General features: G+C 45.6%; 1 protein-coding gene across 4 annotated transcripts; it reads right to left on the bottom strand.

The window, feature by feature from the left end:
• Positions 1 to 1,669: 1,669 nt before the first annotated feature.
• LOC102150986 (CD48 antigen) lies at positions 1,670 to 22,160 on the bottom strand. Of its 4 annotated transcripts, none has more exons than XM_005610001.4 (6): positions 21,837 to 22,136; positions 13,632 to 13,979; positions 7,565 to 7,864; positions 5,729 to 5,839; positions 5,242 to 5,387; positions 1,670 to 3,073 (listed from the first exon to the last, which is right to left on the bottom strand). In XM_005610001.4, exons 1-6 carry the CDS (start codon positions 21,901 to 21,903, stop codon positions 2,939 to 2,941), a joined length of 1,107 nt encoding a protein of 368 aa, XP_005610058.3. In that variant the 5' UTR covers positions 21,904 to 22,136; the 3' UTR covers positions 1,670 to 2,938. The 4 variants fall into 4 exon arrangements, with proteins under 4 accessions (XP_005610058.3, XP_070123106.1, XP_005610059.3 ...); XM_070267005.1 differs by having other exon boundaries at positions 7,565 to 7,813; positions 21,837 to 22,099; XM_005610002.4 differs by lacking the exon at positions 5,729 to 5,839 and having other exon boundaries at positions 21,837 to 22,160.
• Positions 22,161 to 22,842: the final 682 nt, after the last annotated feature.

Genomic DNA, 22,842 nt, shown 5'->3' with positions numbered 1-22,842 from the left:
TAACATGCACTGAGCACTGGTGACGTGAGTGCTGCTCTGAGGGCTGTGAGTGTGTTAACTCGTTGACTCTTCTAACAAGTCTAGGAGGGAAGCCCCTGCTTACTCCACTTTTGTAGATGGGGAGACTGAGGCTCTGAGAGGTCACGACCCTGCTCAAGAGTAGACAGCCAGTAAGCGGAGTGAGGGCTTAATGCACGTAGCTGGCCCCAAAGCCAAATTTCTTACCTGTTAAGCAGTAAGGCTCACATCAACCTGCCCAAAGGTCAATTCATCTAAAACTGGTTTGCTGAAAAACAGTTTACAGAAGAATCTGTTTCCTAAATGAGCAAATCACTGAATGATCTATTTGCTAAATTGATAGAATCTGTACTTCTATCAATTATTGATAAAGTTTATAACAATGTGAATTGAATGCATCAACAGGGCCTATGAGAACCTTGGGGAGCAAAGACTCCAGGGTTCTGGCTTCGGATTGCCTCCCTGACCCTCAGTCTCCTCCTCGCTCTGCCTGTCAGTCTCCTCACCTCTCTGCCCCCCGGTCACCCCCTTTTAGGAAGAATCACCAGTTCAGGCTATCCTGTGAACTGACTTCTCCTTCTTTCTCCTCGCAGGGAGCTGAGTAGAGAAAAATCAAACATTGTTTTAGGTGCTTTAAGGAGGAAATAGTGAAAACCTGTCAATGAAAATGACAGAAATCTTCAAAAGCTGTTAAACGAGACTATCCAATGGGAATTGCTTTAAACTTTATACACAGTTAAAAGAAGATTCTGGTAAATGGATAGATTTGATCACTTTGATGGCTCGATCATTCACTGAATTGGCCTCTAATTGGCCCACAGCTCTTCTCACACAGGCACGTCAAGCTCCAAAGTTATTGCTCTGTAGCGGTCAGGGGCGTATCTGCCCTGCACGCAGAGGTGTGGGATTCTGTCTTTGTAGTAACAGCTTTCCAAAGTTCATTAGCGGTAATGTAGTCAATACCCGCTACAGTAGCAAATATCCAAAGAAGAATTTTTTGGTCTAGGGTTTCAGTAGTAAGTAGATAGATATGTATTCAGCGAAGATTTCCATAAGGCTGTAATGTTAAATTTTTTTTCAGGTCAATCAAACAATTTATAGATCTCTCACTTGTCACCTGGCAGAGTTTTGGTTAAGAATGAAGTTGACCGTCTTGAACTGGTAAACAAAGACTTTAATCAAGTGTTGTCCAATAAATGTACATGAACTGGTAGTCTTTGTGTTAAAGTTAAAAAATAGATTAAATACTCAATCTGGTGGGAACCTACAGTTTTTTCCTATAATCCCAACATTAATCATTTAGTTTCAGCAAAACAAGAACACCCATCACATTAAAGTTGTAGGTTTGAATGTTAGTTTGAATGACCATTGCTTTATTGTCTTACTGCTTTGTTTTCATTTACTTTATACATGTTTTTTGGTTTATAGCATAAAAGCTATAAGCACAAGACATTTATATATAGTTTCATGTTTACACATCTTTAAGTAAATTTATAATAAAAGTAATTTAAATCAATGCTGGGTAGTGGGAATTCTTTTCTTTAAATGGATTATTTTTTGAACTATATAGCAAATTTTTATTGAATTATTACAAGAAATGAGGATAAAAAGAATCTTTAATAAGTATCACACAAATACCAAATAGACAAAGTAAAGCATAAAAAAAATACAGGAGAATTTTATTTACGAATAATAATGGAAAATCCCAGATAAATATATTATCAAAGAGTAGCACATTAAAAGAATAATACATAAAGTGGGATTTATTCCAATAACGCAAAAGTAGTTCAATGTTAGGAAATCTGTTAAGGCGTTATTAATAGAGGAAAAAGAAAAAACATATGAAATATTCACAAAGGAAAAGAGAAATTTAACATTTTATTCTCAGTAAAACTCTTGATAAAATAGGAATGAATATATAATTACTTAACAAGATAAAACATATATGCCTTAACCAAATGAGAACATCCTGTGTAATGGAGAAACACTAGGAGCATTGATATTGAAGTTAGGAACGATATGAAGATATCCCTTATCATCACTATTATTTAATCTGGAAAGAAGAAAATGGTCATTTACCTAGAAATAGAAAGGGATCAACTGAAAACCGTTACAAACATAGAGAAATTCAGTAACGCAGCTTCATTAATACATTATGTATGTATTATTTTAATCAACTAGCTGGAAGGTCTAATGGGAACAAGACTCTATTTACAATAGTAACAAATGATGATACATTATCATGTCAACAACGCCTGCCTTTTGACCTTTATACTACATGCATATATTATGGGGAAAAAAAGGGACTGTGAGTTACTTAATTTGAGAAATCCTGAGATAGTCCATTTACTGTGCTTAGAATTGAGTCTGGTAGGTGATGGAGCTCAAAACATGTTTCCCTCCCTTTCCACCCCTCCCTTCTAAGGCACAACTGACCCGGGATCATGTATCTGCCAGCCTCTTGCTTTTCCATAGTCAAAGGCCATCGCTTTCTCAATTCTTGGGTACTGGGCTGTGCTGAGACATGCTAAAGGTTCTCCAACCAAGGCCCATGCTTCTTGGGGGCACCAGGACCCTCCCTATTCCAGGAAAGAATTTCTGTCCCTGACCATCCCTATGCACATCCCGCCTAACCATGGGTGTTCTCTAATGGGGTTAAGATGGTCACAGGTCAGAAATCTGGCTGAGCGCTGAAAGGCTTACCTCTTGTACTTGGATATTCGAGTAGCACCATCACTGCCCACAGTCTGTGAAGTGAGAAAACTTTGGTGGGGAACCCAGGGGAGCAGCTCCTGCTGCTCTGCTGTCTCAGTGGGATGGGTCAGGAAGACTTGGGGTCTAGTCCCAACTCCACCTTAAGGAGGGAGATCTTGGGATCCTGGGGTGAAGGGTGAGGTGGGGGAGATCTTGCCAAGGTCCCTCACTGCCCCAGGGTCTTCATGGTCTTGGTGTCACCCTGGGGTTCTGGGCTTTTCTGGATCTTCTCGTAGATAGTGTGGACTACCGGAGCACGCTCAGGGCTATATGAATGGCAGCTGCCCTTCTCCATGTCTTCCTACAATTCAAGAAGAGTTTAGGAGTGGTCTTGGTCAGTTTCTAAGAATTAGCAACAGGGTTATTCAAGCTACATCTCGTCATGTTCTTCTTGTGCTCAACCAGGTAGTTCTGGCTCTCCATCCTGACAACTCCTCAGAATATGGCTTCGGTGCGGACCTCTACCTTGAACACTGCAGAATCTTTCCACTTGCTCTCTCCCAGACCCAGGATGCTAGCCCTCTCCCCGCCCCACCCACACCCTCCCAGACCTCCACTTTGCTCACTCCTTCATCTCTTGTTGGTGAGGTTCCCTAACAGGCTTGTTAAAATCGCACACAAACCCTCCATCTCTCCTCTCTGTTTTATTCTCTCTTTAGCATTTATCGTCATGTGACCCTTCATGTTTTGCTTATGTTGTTTTTCGTTCTCCCCTCCCCCAACCTAGAATGTATATTCTATGAGGCCAGGGATTTTTGTTGTTCTGTTAACTCATGTAGCCCAGATCAGAACAATTCTGGGAACACAGGAGACACTCTGTAAATATTTCTTGGACAAATTTGTCAATCACCTTGACTGCTCTCACTGAAAAATTGAGAAGCATCAGATAAAACGAAAGTGTTATGACTGTAATCCTCATTTTATAAAACAAGAAACTGAGGCCCAGGGAGTAAAGTAACTTTTCTAAGGTCGATCAAGAAGTCAGTATCAGGGCTGGGTTTCACATCCATTTCTCTGGACTCTGCTGCTTCATGCCACCCCCATCTCTCTTCTGTGCTTGTCTTCCCGTGTCCTGGCAGGGAATTCATTTTCTCCATCAGACTGGGAATGCCCCAAGGGCAGGGACTACGGTGGCAGGGGGCTTCAGGGCCGTGCTGAGTGTCTGGGTCAGATGTGGCCTGATTTGTTTCCCTGTCCCAAAGTCAAACATTGCTCCTTTCCTGTGCTTCTCTGGTAGGGGGAATTGGGGTTTGGGCCCAAGGAGCTATTTCCTGAGATCCCTGAGGTCCAAGTCAGAAGGGAACATAATTCAGAGGGGCTGACACAGGAAGTCGCAAGGTGGCAGGCACTAAGGCAGCTGGGCACAATGCACAGAGCACTGGATGGGGAGCGAGGACACCCCTGTTCTGCCCTGTGCTTGCGTGGTTCTCTGCCCAAGCCCCAGTGTTCCTTCTGGGTCCCACTTTCCCAACTCTAAACTGCTGGGACCAGATCAAGGGATTTCTAAGATCCTGATGTTCTGTGGCACAATGAGCCAGTGTTGCTCCCTCTTTAAAGAAATCAAAGGATGGCAGAGGAAAGGCCTCGGCCATTGGTTAGTCCTGCACGTTCAGACAGCGGCTCTACTTGCCTTCCCCCAATCTCTCTTTAGCCCAGTAGTTCTCAAAGAGTGGGAACAAGAGTGTCAGCATCCTTTGGGAACTCATTAGGATTGAGCAAATGCTCAGGTCTCCCTAGACCTGCTGAATCAGAAACTCTGCATGTGGGCCCAGCAACCTTTATTTTACCACGCCCTACCGGCATGTGAGCTCAGTTTAAGAACCATTGCTTCTAGGGAAGTCCCTTAAGTGTCCTCGCTTCCTACAGTTGTCCTGTCTCCAGCTCTTTCCCTTTGGTGGAATCATTCCATCTGTGACCATGGCACCAATTTCCATCTAAGGGCGAGTGGCCACATGAGATGCTCTCCCTGGGACATCTCATCAGTGGTGACAACAAATGCCTTTACCCAAAGAGGTGGCATTAATGGCAGGGTCTCAGGCAGGTAGGAGGGAGATAGACTGCTGGGAGGAGATTTCCTGATGTTCCTCAGATCCTTGGGTCTGCCCCACCTCCAGGCCCTGCTGGTCTCCCCTACTTTTGCTTCCTTTGGGTCCTATGCAGGTGGCGGGGTCTACCAGACACCTGTCCATTTACATTCTTGCATCTCCTGTTCTGCCACCCCTCCTCCCTGGGTGGCAGTGACATCTGATGAGATTGTGGACACTCAGTCGAGGTGTCCTCCCCATCAGTGGTTTCCTCCCATTGCACCTCAGCTCCCGGCATCCTGTGAGTGCCTGGGCACTGCAACCATGTCATCCAAAGCAAGGGTTGAATCCAGAGCCCGACAAGGAGCAGAGTACTCTGGACTTCCCAGGATTCATGACCTCTGAGTAGATGTTGGTCAACCTGATTTGATTCCTTCAGACCCACCTCAGGGTGTCCCAGGAGTCTGATCTTCATGTAGGGGGAGTAGTGGCTGTCAGCCTCACCAGTCTGCAGGTCAGCAGATTCTTCTGTGGGAAGGGCCTGGGGAGCAGCTGCTGAGCCGGGCCCCTCGGGCAGGAGAGCAGACCCACCTGCACACAGCAGAGACTCAGTGAGGCTGCGTGGAATTGAGGTGACCCCTCATCAGCCCTTGGGTGAGGGCAGCTATTGCTCCCCAGGCTGTAAGCTCAGGTCCCAGACCCCTGCCCTGTCCCTGCCACACATCACCTTCCTTCCTGGGCATGTTCTCAGCTCCCACCCCCAGCAGGCTGTAGCCCAGCCTTCCAGGGATGATTCACAGGAGAGGTCCATGAGCCTCTGTCTGCCCATTGTTCTGCCCATCCCTGCCTCCCTCCCTGGGGTCTCTTCCATCCAGCCCCTCCTCCAGTGGCCCCCATCCCAGTACTCCCCTCAGGGTCTCCCCAGCACCTGCCTTTCCCAGTCTCCATCTTCTTCCTCATCCAGATCCACACTCCAGCGCCCAGGCCCACCATCAGAACCGTGGGAAGGATGCCTACCCAAAGCTGTTTGCTCTGAAGCGAACCTGGGGTCAAAGGCTGGTGTCAGGTCTGCCTCAGTCAGGCCTGGTGCAGGCAGGAGGAGGAGGTGGGACCACCCTGGCTCAGGACCTGTATCCTAAGTGGACATCCTTGATGCAGCCCCAACAGGTTTCCTCCTTTCTAGTCTCCCTGAATGCTGGCCACTGTCACTTTAACGTTTCTGCTGCTAGGCTTTCTGTCTCTTCTCTACACAGGAAACTTGGAGGCTCCTACTAGCTGGATGTGCCATTGTTCATCCCCTCAACCTGCCTCTCTTTTCTGCTCTCAGACCCTCAGAAGAGAAATACATCCCAAGAAGGAGAGAGATGGAAGAATCTAGGATCCCCAGACCTCAGGACATTTCTGTTCTCTGTTTGGGGTATCTTGCTCATACTGCCACAAGAAAACTCCTATTCATCCTTCAAGGCCCAAGTCAGGTGTTCCCTTTTCTGTGATACCTTCGCCAAATCCTGTAGTAGTTACTCAATTTCTTTCTTTTGTTTTTGTGCTTGAACCATATCCTTTGTATTTGCTGACTTCAGCACTTAATGTGTGGCTTTATATTTAGAAATATACTCCTCCTCTGCTTTAAAGTATTTTCTAATAATTATTGACACAATCTATGCCACACACTGTGTTGATAACTTTCCATAGATTCCCCTTTGAATTTGCACCACAGCCCTATGAAGTAGATACAATTATTGCACATCTTACAAAAAGGCTCCAAAAATCAAGTGACTTGTCCAGGGTCACACAGCTGGTGTGCTGCAACGCCCCACTGCACTATGAGCTCCTTGAGGGCGGAGGCTCATCTTACTTCTCACTGATGCCCCCAGCATGTGGTAGGCCCTCAGTCCTAGTGTGAGGGTTGAATGCTGAGTGGCTGAGCGAGGGAGGAAATGACACGGAGGAGACTGTTCAGACGGGAGCCCCACGTGAGCAAGCAGAGCTCGGGGGATGTGTGTGGGAGGGGGCCGCTGAACTGATCATTACACTGCCTTTGTTCCATCCATTGTTCCCGCTGCATAGTCCTAGGGAAAGTAGGATGTTTCATACTGTATGAAACGAGGTCCCAAGTCTCCTTTGTAAGGGCTTCCACCCCCTAACCTACCCTGGACTGTCGCTTTATCTAGCAGGGTGACACCTTAGGCTGATGGGGGAAGTGTGTAACTGGCTGTAGTGACCACAGGTGCTCTCACTGCTCAGTGGGTGGTTGAACTTTGGTTTACTTACTCAGAGGTGCTAATCATCTCAGAAATGGCACATCTGTCATGCAGCAAAAAACGGGCATCTATCAGCCTGAATGTACTAAGCATGTCCAGCCCATCCAGGGAGGGGCCTGAGTCTGGTGAACACGAGCTTTCCAGGTCTAAGGAATCCTCAGTCCTTAATCCTCAAGTCCTCCTCCTCCCCTGCTTGGATTCTGATGACTAATTCAGCCTTCCGGGCTCCTCAAGGCTGGGAAAGGGGGTGCCTACATACCAGTCCTGGATTTATGTCCTGGGTGATGCCGCAGTTTCCACATATTGGTCCAGTTTCTGGACTTGCAAGTTTAAAGACTATGATGAGGGTGTGGCCATTCACTGAGGTGGGGACCTTTTGGTTGCACCACATCAAGTCCCTTAAATTATTCCCCTGTCCCACCACATTCCCTGAGCCCGCCCAGTCTCGTCCCTCCCCCACTCTCTGCTAGCCTATTTTCGTCACCCTTCCCAGCAGATCTCACTCACCCGTCGATGGACAGATGTTCTCCAGGTGTAAGGTTGCATTCTTCTCGTCCACAGGGTTGCTGACCACACAGGTGAGGTGGCCATTCAACTGGCCCAGGGGCAGGCTCAGGCTTAGATTCCTGGAGTTGGGGGCTGGCCCCAGTGTCTCTCTCGGCTCCAGCTCCCTGGGGAGGCCCTTACTCAGCCAGGTCACTGCCAGGTTCTCTGTGGCTCCTGGGGTCCCACACTCCAGGCTGATGTTGCACCAGCCTGATGTGCGAGACGATGAATGAATCTGAATCTGGGGCTGGGGCATGGGCTCTGGGGCAAGGGGGGACAAAAGAGAAACTGACCTTCAGGACTGGAGGCCCCCCCAAGTACATCATCCACTCTCACTAAGGTGGTGCAGCTGTGTGAGGTTCCTAACTGCAGCCCTGGGGAAGGACCCTTCTCCCTCTGGCCCAAGGGGTTCTGACTCCAGCCCAGGGGCAGATGGCTGAGGCCCTCCCATGCCCAGTGAAGCCTAGATGATTAAACAGACATGATGTACATGATAACCACACAATGATATGTATCCATGATAATCATACGGATGATAATAATTTTATATATTCTTATATATAATAACTACAACATGGGAGGAGTTGAGAATACAGTGGAAAAACATGTTAAAGTTCTTGTTTTTTCCGGAGGAAAAAAAATACTGATTATCTTTAAATGTTGAAGTAAAACTTTAATTTTAGTAACTAGTTAGATAAAACTAGAAGGCTGGGGACCAGCCCCATGGGGCAGTGGTTAAGTTCACGTGCTCCACTCTGGCAGCCCAGGTTTGCAGGTTCAGATCCCAGGGGCAGACCTACACCACTCATCACTCATGCTGTGGTGATGACCCACCTACAAAATAGAGGAAGATTGGCACAGATGTCAGCTCAGGGCTAATCTTCCTCAGCCAAGAGGGAAAAAAAAACCCAAGGTGGTATGACTTCCAAACTACTAGAAAAGTTCAGGTCAAAGAAAACTCTATTAATCCAACAGAAGACAAGAAAAAAATGGTAAATAAAAAACATTAAATAAGATGTCAGGAGTAGATCCATACCTGTAAAACACAATGAAATATATATTTGAATGCGTTATATCCCCCTGTTAAAAAGCCAGGACTCAGATGAGGCAAAGCCAGCTGCACACTATTTCCATTACCTAATGGCATGGAAAGATTAAAAAGAAAGAGATGGTAAACAAAGATGAGGAAAATGTCAACAAAATGACTGCAGGTGTAGCAACAGTCACTACAGACCAAATAAAATTTAAGATAAAAAACATTAAGCAGGCCAAAGAGAGACATTTTAGATGAATATGTACCTAACAACATGGTTTGGAAATGCATAAATGTTATAAAACAAAACAAAACAAAATCAAAACCAAAACACTGTTGGAAATTCAAGGAAAAATTTTCAAACCCGCTATTACTCTAGTGGAGTATTTTACTATGGTGGGTAGACTAGAGAAAAGGAAGAAATCCAGCTAAAACCAGCCCGTAACCGCCACGTATGTGGCCAGTCTGAGAGGTGGCTCATCCACACGCAGCCCCACTTCCCTCTCCGTCCCCGCTTCCTCTGCTGTGGAATCTAGAGAGCCAAAGTCTCGGTTTCGGTCTTTCTTACAGCTGCATTGGTGCTGACCAGGGAAGTAGGTGGATCTGCTGGGGGAGGAAAGGTCTTCACTCCTGAAAAGACAGAGCCCCAGACCGAGAAGGACCTTCCCCTTGTCCTTTTCTCCTTGCTGCCTTTATTGTGGAGTGATGTCTGGAGCAACAGCCACCTCTGGACCACGAGGCAACAAGCACGAGGACAAAAGTCTATGTCCGGAGGATGGCAGAGCAGGAAGACAGAGCGAGCCTGGGTCCCCATGACAGCGCCAAGCAGATGGCCCAACACCAGCAAATACTATCTCTTGACTTTCTTCCATGAGAAAAAAAACTTTGCTTAAACCTTTGAAAATCAAGTTTTATGCTAATTGCAGTCAAATATATTCTTAACTTATATGCATAGGTAACAATAAAAAAGGAGATTCCATCAGCAAAATCAAAAGCTGATTTTTCAAAAACAGGCCAATTAAAAGAGACCATATTGATATCTAACTAAAAAATTCAAGCTATAATAAATATCACTAGGAATGAGCATTGGGGCAAAATTACAGATATTAAAAAATTATAAGGAAATACTATGTACAACTACATGTCAAATAATGTGAAAATGTAAATGAAATAATGCTTTTCCAGGAGAGTGTAAATGATCAAAATTCTGTTAAGAAGCAGCAGCAATCCTGAATACACCCACAGCTATAGGAGAAAGTAGAAAGGTGGACAATGATCTGTCCTTACAAAGGGCACGAAGTGCATATGGTTTCAGGAGTGAGTGCTACCCAATGGCCAAGGCAAATGGAATTCCTGTGTTACAGACACTGTTTCAGAGCTTAGAAAAAGGCAAAACGTTTCTCAGGTCGTTCTGAAAGGATGGTTGAACTTGAATGCTCACATCAGACAAGGAGAATACCACCACCAACACAAGACAAAACACATTTGCAAACCCACGGGTTAATGTCAGTAATAAAGAGAGAACTTAAAATTCCTAAATTAAATATTGGCAAATACAGTCACACAATACATCACGATCAAGTTGGGTTTATTATAGGGATACAAAGTTAGTGTAATTAGGAAATTTATTAATGTAATTTATTCCATTAGCAGATGAAAAGAAAACAACAGCTAGCACTTAAGAGCAGGTATGCATTTCCAGTCACGGCTCCAAGGGCTTTACGTGGACTCATTTAATCCTCTGAAGTTGCGTGGATCAGCTGTCAGTAGATTCATCTAGGGAGGGTAGGCAAACTATTCTGTAAAGGGTCAGATAGTATTTTAGGTTTCACCAGCCATATGGTCTCTGTCACAATTACACAACTTTGCCATTATAACAAGAAAGCAGCCAAGTACAACATGTAAATGAATGGATGTGGCTGCCGCTGTGTTCCAGTAAAACTTTATGTATAAAAACAGACACTGGGCTGCATTTGACCAATGGTGATAGTTTGCCAGCCCCTGATCTGGGGCAGTTATTAAAAATACAAACGTGTGGGCCCTCTCCAAGACTGTTTGAACACGTGTCTGGATAAAATGATACTTTTAAGTAGCTTCTTTAAAAGATCTGATTTGATGAACAAATAGTTTAAATATAAAAACAAATGGACTGTCTATTACAAAGTGTAAGGAAACACAGATGGGTGTTTAGAAAGCTCATGCTCTCAGGCATTTAGAGTATTCACTCAATAATTGGTTTACATGAATCTTTATTGTGCTCTTTTCAATAGGTGAAGGAATAGTAATCAGGCTTGAATCATCAAAAATCCTAGAAAAAGTAGGTGTGTTTCTGTAGGTATCCTTTAAATATTGCTTAACTCTATCTGGTTAAAGGAATACAGTACTTCCTGAAGGCCTGCTGGGAGCTGTAGAAAACACTGGGCAGATGCCAAGGGGAGCAGGGCACGGACCCCGCTCTCAAGTGGAGAGTGGACCACACACAAACAATGGTAGTGCAAGGCAGAGAGAAACACGATCTGCAGGAGAACTAAGAGAAAGAACTTTGGGACTTCACAACGGAAATATTCATTCAATACAGATCAGGAAATCGGTTTCGTAGGCCATGGCAGTTCTGAAAGCCATGAGGGAGAGAGCGGCTGTATTTGAGGAGCAACGTGTTTGGCTGGAAACAAGGCTGGAATGACGGCATCAGTTGCGGAGGGCCTAACGCTGTGATGAGTACTTAGTCCTACAGGCGATGGGGAGAGAGCGAGTGTTGTTGGAAGATTTAGTCTGGGCATTGGTGGCATGTCAGGAAATGGAAAACAAGGCAAAAGGAAACCAGCTTGTAGCACTTCTTTTTCTGGCAACTTCTGCTCCAACCTTGTGTTTTTGATATGATGTCAGTCATAGGACCCTGACCCTAGTTAGGGGAGGGCACAAGTCCCAGGCATTGCCAACAGAATATGCTGTTCCCCTGGCCAGTGAGCCATCTAGGGGCAGTCTTGTGACCCAAGCCCAACCAATAAGAGTCTCTCCCTGGAAATTTCCATGTGGAGTGCACCAGGAAACTCCCTTTGCTGTCTCATCCAGTGGGACCTATAGCTGCTGAAGGCCATGTTCCCTACTGTCTAGAGAAGCCCAGGAGAATAAAGCTGACAGGAGAGAGAGAGAGACTGAGAGCAAAGATGGGAGACAATACGGCCCCTGACAAAGAGAAGAGACTGCCCGTCAGCTTTCCAGTCCCTGAGCATGAGGGCCAGAGGAGCTCCTGTATTCATCTTCCTCCTAGAGATCTATGTATCTTTATAATGAAAACCTCTTTATTGACCTAATTTGTGTAGGTTTCCATTTCATGCTGCCAAAAGAGTTAGGATGAGACTGTACCAGTATGATATCACTGAGAGAGCTATTCAAGGAATTTATCAGCCAAGGAGGACAGAGACAAGATCAGGAATCAAGAGCTGGAGGCCAAGGGGGCAGCGGGTGTATTCCCCACCCTTCACCAACTGAAAACTCCAGTTTGGACAGTCAAGCCAGTCTCCCCAGTCTCTTCTTACAAGCTTTCCCATCTCCCATGTTGGAGTCCCTCACCCTTCCCCTATTCCCACTAGGTGAGGCTTTGCTGGTTGCGCAGGGGAAGTGGGGAGATGGATGTCCCCTGGAGAGCCACCAGCATACGTCAATGAGAAGAGAAAGGGCCAGAGGGGTAAGGTGAGGGTAGCAAATTTGGAGCATGGCCATGAGGGAAAATGTTGGGAAATGAGGCTGGAGAGGCAGCCAGGAACCAAATCCTGTGTGGGGTTGGACTTTTCCTGAGTGCCACTATCCTGTGGGGGTGGGGACAAGAAGCATTATTTGGTTTTAAGCAGGGGAATAACAGGTTGAGACCTGCATTTTTAAAAAGATCCAATATCAGCTGGTTGGAGGGTGATTTGGAAGGAGGAAGAGACAACAGGCAGGGAGGCCTGTTAGGAGGCTGCTGGGATCACCCAAGCAGAGGAGACGGAGGGTGGAGGCAGAGAGGAGCAATGGGCGAGAGCTCTGGCAGGTTGGATGCCCCCAGGCACTGCTCCCCCTCCTCCCTTTTTGCTGCTTTCTCCACTGCACATCTGCCCAGGTTCTCTGCTTCCTGGGGCAGGGTGTTGGGCTCCTCCTTGGCCTGGGAGCTCCAGGGCACAGCGGCTAGGTCTCCTCCTGCATCTTTGACTTGGACAGAGCAGGACAGAGATTTGTCCTGAGATCTCCCCAGGGGGACTTCAGGTCAATTGGTCTAAAAGTATTTTCCCTAATGACTCGTCCTAACATCAATCTCCTTCTTAGTGCTTTTTATTCATCTTGTTTGGTGTCCAGTTTTGTTGTTTTGGTGTTTCCAACTTTTATGGATCATTTAAGAATTTTGAAATCAGTTGTTGAACCAACCAATTAATGACACTGCTGATATAATTGCATTTTTCTTTCTTTTTTTTTTTTCAGGGAAAGATTCACCCTGAGCTAACATCTGTTGTCAATCTTCCTCTTCTTTTTTCTGCTTCCCAGAGCCCCAGTGCATGGTTGTATATGCTAGTTGTTAGCTGTTCTAGTTCTTCTATGTGAGCCACCACCACAGCATGGCAACTGACAGATGGGTGGTGTGGTTCCATGACTGGGAGGCAAACCCAGGCCACTGAAGCAGTGAGCGCCGCCTTTAACCACTAGACCACCAGGACTGGCTCTAATTGTGCATGTCTAATAACAACTTTGCGATATTTTATGATTGAAAAAACTTTTTGTATCTTTTGGGGCAGCTCCTGCCCGCCCCCCCGACCCCCAGTTTCATGTGCATTTTATACTTTTTAAGAAATTTTAGCTACTTTTTCCTGAGATGTAATCTTTAAAATTAGTTTTATTTTTATGGCATCAGAAGAAACGCAAAAACTTATAAAATATGGGGTTTTACCCAATTCTAGACTAACCTACTTTAGATAAAGTGGTTGTCAGAATGCCTGTGTGGGGCATGGTCCCTACAAACCTTACCATATAAACAGAGTCTGAAGGCTTCCTCCTGGGATTTTCCTGACTGGAACTTGATTTTCGCTGTGTACAGTCCACTCATTTCCATACTGAGATTTCTGATGATCAAGAAAGCCAGCTCTGTTAGGCTGAATCTGTGCTTGTATTTTTCTTCAAGGCCATACCATTCAGGATTAGAGGTATTAGGTTTCCAGGACACCAGAAACAAATCTCTCTCATCACCGGAATTCCGAATCCACTCAATCTCTCGGATGTCAGGAGACAACGACGAGGTCAGTTGCAGCTGCACAGATCCCCCCACGGTCCTTTGCAATGTGCAGGACGAGCTGGGGTCTTTGACAGTCTGGGAACCTGGTGAGAGAACAGCTGAGACTGAGGAAAGGAAGAAGCAGGGCAAACACCACGCTGCATCTCCTCTCTGCTTTCACATCTCATTAACTTTATATTTATATGAAGAGAATTCTCTCTTTTTACGGGCAGGGAAACAAAGCTGAGAGACAACTTGCCCAGGCCTTGGTCCTGCCTAGAACATGGCAGTTTTGATTCAAGCACGTGTCTGTCACCCTCCCACACTCACGCTCTTTCCTTTTGTTGCAGCTTGCACCTAACATGGTCTTTGGTCTCATTGCAGAAAAAAGAAACTGAAAACATTAATGTTGCTAAACAATAATCCAATTTCCCCGTTAATTTGTACACACCAGAAGAAAATCATTCCAGCTTTCTCTGTTGCCACCATTTTCCACTCAACCCGCTGCACTGTGGCTTCTGGCCCATCACTCCTCTGAAATTGCTCTTGATTGGGTCACTAATAATCCCCTAAAATTAACAAAGTCAATTGTCACTGGTCAGTTCTAGTCTTTCAGGACCATCTTGTGGCATTTGACATGGGACTGTTCTCCCTTCCTTGAAATTCTACTTATTGGATACAAATTTTTCCCCCTCTGGGCCCTCAGCCAGCCTTCATTCAGTAAATGCTTAATGAGTTCGGTGCTGTTGAGGTTGCTGGGGACACAGTGATGAACAAGAAGACTAGGTCCCTGCTCTCATGGAGCGTCCATTCTAGTGAGGGACACTGCTGGAAAAAGCAGGGAAAACAAATGACTTCAGACAGTTATGAGTGCTGTGAAGAAAATAAAAAGGATGTGGCATAGATTTCATCTCTGTTGCCTGGCATCTGAACTTCCTTCACATATCTGTGGAATTTTCTACCTTATGAGGCAGAGCCCACCTCCCGCTATGAATGCCAGATACTTTCCCAGCCTCCTTTGCGGCTGAGACAGCACATGATCTGGGCTCTTCCAATCAGATGCACCTACCACAGACTTTCAAACACAAGCTAGTGACATGAAGGGAGGAGGCCCACAGGATCTGTGCTGTTGACAATGGCAGTCATGGCAGCAGCCACATACAATCGCCTGAGGCAATGGTGGCAGCAGTTCTGGGGCAGAGAAAGTGTCCAGAGTCAGTGGAATAGGGGTCTGAGCTGTGATGTCTTGGCCAAGAGGAACAGACCAGCTACTACTGGACCAGCTCTGGTGGTGTGACTCAGGGTGTGACTCCTGGATGAGTGGTCTCAAAGCCTGGCCATCTGAACCCCTCAAAGTTCTGTGGGTCACCTGTTAAGCTCTGATATATACATATTCAATTAGTCAGTTGACTTCTCTTGCTTGTAACCAAGAACCCTGACTGACACTTAGGATAATGTGATAGAATAGCAGTGGTTTGGCAGATTGTGGGGTGGGGTCCGTGGTTCATGAAGAAAGTCCTCCTAGAGAGGCTGACAATTTGACAATTAAGGCGAGTCCTGAATGATGACAGGACAGAATGAATTATTCCCGGCAGAGGAAAGAGCGTGTGCCAAGTTCCCAGTGCAGAAATGATCTTGGCCTGCATGTGGGACAGAAGCAGCACCGTGGCTGGGGTGGAAGGAGCAAAGCAGAGATCTGAAGACAGGAGACTGGGAGCAGGGAAGGCTTCGCAGGGATGGTAGGGAGATTGGACACAGTCTGAGTGCAACAGGAAGCTGCCAGATGGTTCTTAGCAAAGTGATATCACGTGATTTACATTTTTAATGATCACTTTAGCCTAGATTCGGTCTGGAGAATGGTTGATAGGAGGGAAAGACTAGGAAAAGGGATTCCAGTGAGGGGGTTCTTGCAATAGTATAAGTGAGAGAAGGATGCTGGCAGAGGATGGAGAGAAGTGGAGAGATTCAGGAAAAATCGGGAGGTAGAGCTGACATGGATTACTGATGGACTGGATGTCAGAGCGAAGGAAAAGAAGACTCAAGGATGACTTCCAGGTTTCAGCTTAAGCAGCTAGGTAGATGGTGTGACATTTATTAAGCTGTAATTATTATTAAAGCCTAGAGAAGAGCAAGTTCGGGGTGAGGGGAGGCATAAAACAAATTTTCAGTTTTAAGCATGTTAACCTTGGCTTCCAAGAACAGATGTTAAATAGGCCGTAGGGTCTGGGTCTGAAGCTCAGGGGAAGATCAGGGCTGGAGACACGGCCCTCAGCCCAGCCATGCTACTAAAGCCATGGGATCAGCTAAAATCACCTGGGGGTGGGGAGGATTATAGCTAGGGAAGAAAAGATGGCATAGCACCAACCACCATTAAGAGAGAGGGAGAAGGAGCTGACAGTGGGAAAAGCTGGTGAGCGCAGTGTCATAAAAGCCAAAGAAGGAGTTTCAGGAAGGGAGGGGAGGCCACTGGGACAGCCCTGCTGAGAGGTGAGGCCAGGCTGCCCTCTATTCTTTACTTTTCCTCCTGAGTACTTCCAAAATTCTTTGGTGCTTCTCCATTCCACTGGTGCTTACCCCCGTAATACATACATTTCTCTGCTATTATATTAAGTATTCAAATTATACCCTCTGCCCTCCATGTCCCACTGCTCACCACCCCAAGTAGGATGAGAATGCAGAACACTCAGTAGCCCACGTTCTCTGCCACCTCACAGTCCTGTAACATTCTTACCCCTCTCCCTGCAGTAGCCTTCCAACCTAGAGGCTTTACCGAAACAGTCAAGTGTTCTATCTCCAGACATTATTAGATTTTCTCCAAAAATGTGACTTCTTTGATCCAGGAATCTTTACTTTTCACTTAAATCACAAGTTCCCAGTCACATTACCATCATCCGTTGTGTTTAATTACAATTGTCGTGTGGTTCTTTGCTATCACTGTTGACTGTATCTTTTCCTACTCTGGAGATGTCTGTTATGATGAATTTGTTATTTGATGGAGAATTGTTTGGAGGATTTTCCTCAGATTTGCTCTGTGGTGATATAGTCTCTGAATCCTTACCTCAGTGCTAATATTTTGTCTAACCCTGACAGGAAGTGACATCTAGCTGATTTGCAAGGATTTGTCAATTGCTGTCCTTTCCTTTAAGCAGCTCATAGATGTCCTTTCACTGCTATCAAGCTTCCGTTATTGCAGACAAGATGTTTGATTATTTCTCCTTTCAAAGCATTTTTCCTTTGGAAGCTTCCTAAGTTTTTGTTCCTTTTTGTGGTCTTTCAAGAATTATGCCAGCTACTCTTAGGTGCATGTTGTTTTTTTCATTGAAGTGAAACTCTCATAATACAATTGATGCTATAAAGTGTATAGTTTTTAGTGGCACTTTGTGTATTCACAATATTGCTCAACCGCCACCTCTCTCCAGTTTCAAAACATTTTCATCATCCCAGAAAAACACCCTGTACCCACCAAATAGTTACTCTCTCCTCCTCCTCCCCCATCCTCTGGTAACCCTTACTCAATCATGCCTATGTAATGAGTCTCCATAAAAACCCAAAAGGGCGGTGGTAGGAGAGCTCCTGGGTTGGTGGGCACAAGGAGGTGCTGGAGGGTGGCCCACCTGGAGAGGGCATGGCAGCTCCACATGCCTTCCGCATACCTTGCCCTCTGCACCTCTTCCTGTTCGTGAGTTATATTTTTTTATAATTAACTAAGAATTTAGTAAGTAAATTGTTTTCCCATTGTTCTGTGAGGTGCTCTAGCAAATTACTCAAACCTAACCAGGAGGTCATGGGAACCTCCGAAGTTTACCCCGTCAGTCAGAAGCCAGTCGGTAACAACCTGGACTCGTCACTGGCGTCTGAAGTCGAGGGATGATAGTCTTGTGGGGTTGAGCCCTAAACCTGAGGGATCTGACACAAACTGCAGGAAGACAGTGTTAGAACTGAGTAAAATTGTAGGACATCCAGCTGGTATCTAAGTCACAAAATTGCTCCATGTGGGGAAAAGAACACACATGTCTAGCGTCAGAAGTAGTATGGTAGTCGTGTAAGTAAAGGAGAAACACAGGAGTGTGTTTTTCCATAGCAGGTAATTTCTCTGTTTAGATTCTCTTTCTCTGCTGGAGTCAGTATTGCTAAATCATATTTTCCTAGAAAATTATCCATTTCATCTCAGTTTTCCATGTATCTGTATAAAGTCACACACAATAGTTTTTTGTTTAACTTCCTTTGTATATGTGATTATCCTGCTTTTTCATTTCTTCTTTTGGGCCTTTAGGCTTTCAAGGGAGGGTTTTTGAAAGATTGGAACCACTCAATCATGCTTGTGTGCTTGTGACAATGATCCAGGAGTTTTATCTCTTTCAGACAAAACACTTGAAAGTAGGAACAGTTTGTCCCCCCAAAGCAAGGTTGGTTATTTAAACAGGGAACTAAATCACTAAAAAGAAGGCAAGGGGCCAGGGTTCAGGAAAAGGCAGGAATGAGGGAATTTCCAAAGACCAACGATTTAATGAAGAGAGCTGCCAGAGCTCACACAGCAATGAAGCTAGATCTGTGCATCTGAGTGGTCTCCAACTGCCTGACTCCTGTTTTCTCTCTCTCTCTCTTTCCTTCTTATATTTAAATAAATTTATTAACCTATTTCTCACAGGCTACAGAAAAGATTCTTTACTGTTAACAGGGAAATGCAGTTTCAATTTACAAGAAAACTGAGAGAAATCACTAGAGAGAAGTTGGTGCCACAGTCTTTATGAGATCCAGGTTCCTGATTTCCAGTTCTCTTCCCAGTGCACTGCTGGGACAGATAAAACATACAGGGAGGACCAATTCCAATAACAACTGAGAGACTGGGCAAGGGCAGTGCAATGACAGCCAATCCATCTCTCATATACCAACACATCCTATGCCCTGCTTGAGACACATGCAAATATACTTCCATAAAATTTTTCCCTTGCAAATTTTGAAGGAACTAAAATTAAATATGATGATAAAATGCCATATCCTTTGACTATTTTAAATATTATTCTTTTAAATAAAGGACAAGAGTTCACTAGCTCAGTCAACTTTGATTCTTAATAAAAATGAGTTAACCATGAACCCAGCGCTGCCTGAATCAGCTTTAATCCAAGCTATGTTTACAGGAAAGAGTGTTTGTTTTGTCAATGTTTAAAGGATAGAAAGGGCATTGTGACTAGAGCCACTGGGCCCCTCCCACCTCCCTGCCCTCCCCTGTCCTATGAGACCCCATGCAGCCTGGTAATGGCTGCTCTCAATCTGCTTAGAATTCAGTAAGGCTGATGCCAGCTTGGGTGGGGCAGGAACAGCTGCATTTCCTCCTCTGGGGGACTTACTGCCCTCAGTGGTTGTGTGGCAACCAATAGCACACAAAGAGAGGGCAGCTGGGGGCAGAGGCAGCTTCCTGTGCACCCTGGTCCTGCCATGTATGCAGCTCTCTGAGAATGGTGACAAGTGCTACAATGGCAGAGCAGTGGAAATGTTCGCAGAGGAGCCAGCATAGACCTAACTACAGCTCAAGAAAGAAAAAACCCAGGAGGACTCCTTAAAGTGCTCACTGACCCCACAGACTCTGTGACCTTTAACGGGAAATGATAGCATTTGTTGAGCAGAAAAAGGAAAGAGAATTCAGATGGGGGAAGGCACTAAGGGAGCAGCTGTTTCCCTATTGAGAAACATAAAAGGAATAATTTTCCTAGAGGCTGGGGTGGCGGGAACAGAAGGTGAGAGAGAAACTCCTTTCAACTAGCAGATTTTCCCCTACCTGCTTAGTTAAGAATTCAGAGGTTTGGGTGTGGGAGTGGGGGCGGGGAGGGTTAGGAGAGGAGGCCAACACAGCCTAAGTCCCCAGCTCTCTGCAGTCTGAGGCAGAACGTGGTCCTGGAGCTCTTAAATACCTGGGCTAAGACACAGTAATGCTGAGCTCTCAGGCAAGTTCATTGGCCTCTCTGAGCCTTGGTTTCCTCAAATGTAAGACGAGGGTGGTGTCATCTACTCAATGGGGCTACATAGAAAGCCAGATTCCTGCCATGTGTCACAGTGCCTGGTCATGAGCAACAGGTCTTCTGTTGTCCTGTCCTCCCTGCCTCAGTATCCCTCCCAGCCCCACAGGAAACACGTGGTGATGTGAGGCTGCAATGAGAGAATGTATGGAACACTCCAGGTATAGATCTTGCCTATGGTAGATGCTCAGCACATGTTTATTCCTGTCCCTTCTGACCAAATCCTTTCCATCTTCTCAGTCACCCGCCCAACCCGGCTTACCTGGGGCTGCCATTGTCACCACCTTAATGTTGTAACTGGCCCATATGTCATTTACCCTCTCGTTGGCTTACAAGATTTTCATTATTATAAATAGACCAAAATGAACGTCTTTGTGCATAAGCTTCTTCTGCATGAAGGTTTTTCCCTTGGGGTAAATTCCAGAAGTGGAATTACCAAGGAAAAGGTAGAAATATTTTAAATGTTTCTGCCACGTCAAATGTACTACCAAGAAGCTTTTTACTCATTTAAAAAGCTGCCTACAATATACGAGAGTGCCTGTCACACTGTCCCATTGTCAAATGAAGTATTCACATTAAAAAAAAAAAACCTGTGCTAATTTGATATGAAAATATGATATCCAGTTTTATTACTTTGCATTTGCTTGATTACCTGTGAGGATGACTGTCTTTTATGCTTCTCTTTATCTTATATATTTTTTCTCTATGCTTCATGTATTCATATCCTCTGCTCATTTACCAAGAATCGTGGTAATATTTCTCCTATTGATTGGTAAGGGGGAATGGACTTTTTCAAAGATTCCCACAATGTTCACCACAGTGCAGGAGGTGGAGGGCAGTGGGGAGCGCAGGGACGTGTGCGACCTCTGTGTTACCACGACTACCTCACGTCCCAGAGGGAAACCTTTCCTGTTTTTAACTGTTGGATCACCATATCACTGTCAATTATGAAACAAGGAAACAACATCATTCTTTTTTGGTGTCTATTGGCAAGTTTTTTTATCAATCAAGAAATGTATGATGCTATATACATGAGGAATCTGTGTCCCTGTGTCAGACACCGGTTGGAAAGTGCCCTATTTCACTTACTCTCCCAAATAACACCTCAAGTTGGGTATTATTCTATCCATTTTCCAGGTGAGGAATTGAAGCTCAGAAAGATAAAGCCACTTTTCCAGGGTATTTACAATTTGTCTAAAATTTTACGGCCAATATATGGCAGGACCAGAATTTGTACCCAGTGGGTCTTACTGCAGAGCTCAGCCCCTCATTCTACCACAAGGAAGTTTTGGGGACAAGGGCAGGGGACCAGGCCACCAATTTGGAGCCTGGTTCCCAGGAAGCAGCACCTCCAGCATAATCCCCACCCCCATGGAGAGCTGGGAAACAACCGGTAACCACACAGAAAGGTCACCAGCAGAGTGAGAGGGGAAGGTCCCACTTCCCCCCTACACCCCGCTTCCCCTCCTTTCTCCTCCTCTGCCTCTGCAGATGGTGCCACAGCTCAGCTGTCCCTAATGATGGGCAGTGGGAGCTGTTCTGACCCCTCACTCCCCACACATGCCCTCCTCAGCCTGGGAGGAGAAGAAGGAAGCAGGCTGGGCGCTGGGGAGCGGACGGAGACAAGGACCTGAGACTGTGGATTTGTTCCCACCAAACAGGAAGGTGGAAAATGAGACGCTGGTCTGAGGATCTCAGCGGCAGCAGCCCAATGGAGCAGGACAAATAACTGCCCTTTGAGGTGGAGGTTTGATGGAGGTTTTCCTGTCCTGAGGAAGTTGCAGGCATCCCAGAAAAGCCCTAGACCCCTTTCCCTCCCCCTCAACCCTCAAAGAAGCTGGAAGAGTCAGAATATTAATACCATGCAAGCCCCAGCTCCCCCTCCCACCTGACTCCTCAGCCTCCCCCACACTGGCCTGGAGCTGCCCCACCTGCTCTGCTGCTCACCGAGAAGGAGGCTCATTTGGAGCATCAGGGTCTGGCAGGAGAACCAGCTGCAGCACAAGGAGTCCATGACTGTCTGTTGACAAGATTAAACCAGTGGCTCCTCCTCTCCCCCGCCTCCGGCCCCCCTCCCAGCCTCACTCTCTTTTTTTTTTTCATTTGAGGAAGATTAGCCCTGAGCTAACTACTGCCAGTCCTCCTCTTTTTTGCTGAGGAAGCATGGCCCTGAGCTAACATCCATGCCCATCTTCCTCTACTTTATATGTGGGATGCCTACCACAGCATGGCATACTAAGCTGTGCCATGTCCACACCCAGGATCCAAACCGGCGAACCCCGGGCCACTGAGAAGCGGAACGTGGGAACTTAACTGCTGCGCCACTCGGCCCGGCCCCCTCACTCTCCTTTTGAATCCTCTCAGTTCATGCTCACCTTGCCTGATGAGCCAAAGGACACACGAATTTTTAAAAATAAGGGTTTTGTTTCTGATAATAATTCATATTGATTATATAAAATTTGGGAAGCATAGAAAATTGTCCAGAAGAAGAAATATCACTTGTTATGACACCTCACAAAGCTAACCACCATACACATTCTTTTCCCCCAGTTTATGGAGATATTATTGACATAAAGCATATGTAAGTTTAAGATGTACAACATGATGATTTGATACATATCTATATTGCAAAATGCATACCACAGTGAGGATAGTTAACATCTCTATCCTCTCACACAACTACTTTTTTTTTTATATTTGTAATGATAACATTTAGGATCTACTCTCTTAACAACTTTCAAGTGTATAATACAGTACTGCTGATTATATTCACCATGCTGTATGCTGGATTCCCAGAACTTATTCATTTTATACCTGGAAGTTTGTACCCTTTGACCAACATCTTCCCATCTCCGCCAGCCCCCAGCTCTGGCAACCACTGATCTACTGTCTGTTCCTATGAGTTCAGCTTGTTTAGATTCCACATATAAGTGAGAACATACAGTATTTGCCT

The sequence above is a fragment of the Equus caballus genome, chromosome 5 (assembly GCF_041296265.1).
Source record: "Equus caballus isolate H_3958 breed thoroughbred chromosome 5, TB-T2T, whole genome shotgun sequence".
In the NCBI taxonomy this organism is placed as follows: domain Eukaryota; kingdom Metazoa; phylum Chordata; class Mammalia; order Perissodactyla; family Equidae; genus Equus; species Equus caballus.
Note: the sequence above shows the minus strand (reverse complement) of the source record. Positions and strands in the feature narration are given on the sequence as shown.

Bases quoted from the DNA above. Each gene is read 5' to 3' on its own strand.
- LOC102150986 (XM_005610001.4), bottom strand. From the start codon at position 21,903: ATGGACTCCTTGTGCTGCAGCTGGTTCTCCTGCCAGACCCTGATGCTC. The intron at 5,840-7,564 runs GTGAGTGAGATC...CTTTGACCCCAG, and splicing joins GAACATCTGTCCATCGACGG to GTTCGCTTCAGAGCAAACAG. The intron at 5,388-5,728 runs GCAGGTGCTGGG...TGCTGTGTGCAG, and splicing joins GAAGATGGAGACTGGGAAAG to GTGGGTCTGCTCTCCTGCCC.